This window comes from Dipodomys ordii, unplaced genomic scaffold (genome assembly GCF_000151885.1).
Source record: "Dipodomys ordii isolate 6190 unplaced genomic scaffold, Dord_2.0 Scaffold250, whole genome shotgun sequence".
In the NCBI taxonomy this organism is placed as follows: Eukaryota; Metazoa; Chordata; class Mammalia; order Rodentia; family Heteromyidae; genus Dipodomys; species Dipodomys ordii.
The window spans coordinates 335144-336925 of record NW_012267466.1 but is presented as its reverse complement, the minus strand read 5'-3'; the positions used below and the strand labels follow the sequence as shown (position 1 = coordinate 336925).

Below are 1782 nucleotides of genomic sequence, written 5' to 3'. Positions count from 1 at the left end.
TCTATCTTTTGGCATTCATTTTAAGCCTGGCTTACCTGGTCAAGAAATGGTGCACCATGAAGATTCCTACCTGTGGGACTTACAGTGTTGTCTAGAGCTTTCTCACCTTCCTGGCTGGGCAGCATTTTTGCTTTGATTCTCAGCAACACACACATACTCTCTCTGTCTCTGTCTCTGTCTCTTTCTCTCTCTCTCTCTCTCTCACACACACACACACAATGACAGCCACCGCAGGCGACACTGTGTTCAGGCTCTTCTTTGTGTCTAAGGTGTGTCTGGGAGTCCTAGGGAACTGTGTACTCTTCCTGCTGTACGCGTACAGCTCCGTATGCAAACCCCGGCTCCGGAAGCCCATTGCCATAGTTTTCATGCACTTGACCCTGGTCAATGCCTTGAGCATCATTTTTGAGTCCATGCCCTTCATCGTCTCCTCATATGGAGTCCTGTGTTTCTGGGATGATGCTATGTGTAAGGCAATGCTGTTCCTGTTCAGGATCACCCGGGGACTATCCACCTGCACTACCACCTTCCTGAGTGCCTTCCAGGCCCTCAACATCAGCCCAACCCCTGCCCAGTGGGCTTGGCTGAAAAGCCGATCCTACACCTGCATCCTCCCCTCGCTGCTCTCCTTCTGGATCTTGAATCCCATCATGTATTTCAACATCATCACAAATGTGGAATCCAATTGCAATTCCACCATCATGAGCCTGGGATTTTCTCATCCCTACTGTCAAACGAAGTTTGGAAGGGACAACCCAACACCCATTATCAGCTCCATTGTGTTGCGAGATGCTCTGTGCCTGGTCCTCATGGTGGCCCCCAGCCTCTACATGGTGATGCTCCTCTACCGACACCACCGCAGAGTCCGGCACCTCCACAGTTCAAACCTTGTGTCCCAGCCAGCGCCTGAGAACACAGCCTCCCACACCATCCTGCTGCTGGTCTGCTGCTTCGTGTTCTTCCATTGCTCCAACAACATCGTGACTGTGTATTCTTTGTACACGCTGGAGAAATTGAACAAATCCAAGGGTGTGCTTGTGATGTTGTCCTTCAGCTACTCCACCCTCTTCCCGTTCTTGCTCATGAAGAATAACAGAATGGTTTCAGGATGGTTCACTCACTCATGTTATACCAAGAATAATCCATTGTAAGAGGAAGTGAAGACCAGACCATGATGGTGATCCAACTCTGCTCACCTCATCCTTGCTGTGTGTAGGATGGTAGACACACCACAGAGGCTAGGAGCAGTGTCCTGTCATTCTACTATTCAGGATGCTGCCATCTGAGGATACAGGTTCAAAGCTAGCCTAGGCAGGAACGTCCATGAGACGATAATATCTAATTGACCACCAAAGAACCTAGAGTGGAGCTGTAGGGATTGAGCACTAGATAAGTTACTCAAATTCAGATATGCTGCAATTTTAAAACATTGAGGTTTTGAAGTCCTACTGAAAGTGCCTTTCTCTCTCTCTCTCTCTCTCTCTCTCTCTCTCTCTCTCTGTGTGTGTGTGTGTGTGTGTATGTGTGTGTCTGTATTTCCATAAAAGTTTTTTTTGGGTTTTGTTGCTTAAAATATAATTGTTGGGTCTATAGTTCTCTTTCTTTGATGAGTCCCTGCCTAGTTTTGGGATGCGGGTTATGATGGCTTCATAGAATGTGTTCGGTAGTGAATTTTCTCTTTCAATTTCATTGAAGGGTTGGAGGAGTATTGGTGTGAACTCTGCTTTGAAGGCCTTGTAGAATTCCACTGTAAAACCATCTGGTCCTGGACTTTTCTTAGCT

The 1782-nt window shown here is 47.4% G+C and overlaps 1 protein-coding gene across 1 annotated transcript; it reads left to right on the top strand.

Moving 5' to 3' along the window:
- Positions 1 to 218: 218 nt before the first annotated feature.
- Positions 219 to 1151, top strand: LOC106000928 (vomeronasal type-1 receptor 90-like). The gene has a single exon (XM_013036147.1). It carries the CDS (start codon positions 219 to 221, stop codon positions 1149 to 1151), a length of 933 nt encoding a protein of 310 aa, XP_012891601.1.
- Positions 1152 to 1782: the final 631 nt, after the last annotated feature.

Excerpts from the sequence above, each read along its gene's own strand:
- LOC106000928 (XM_013036147.1), top strand. The coding sequence starts at position 219 with ATGACAGCCACCGCAGGCGACACTGTGTTCAGGCTCTTCTTTGTGTCT.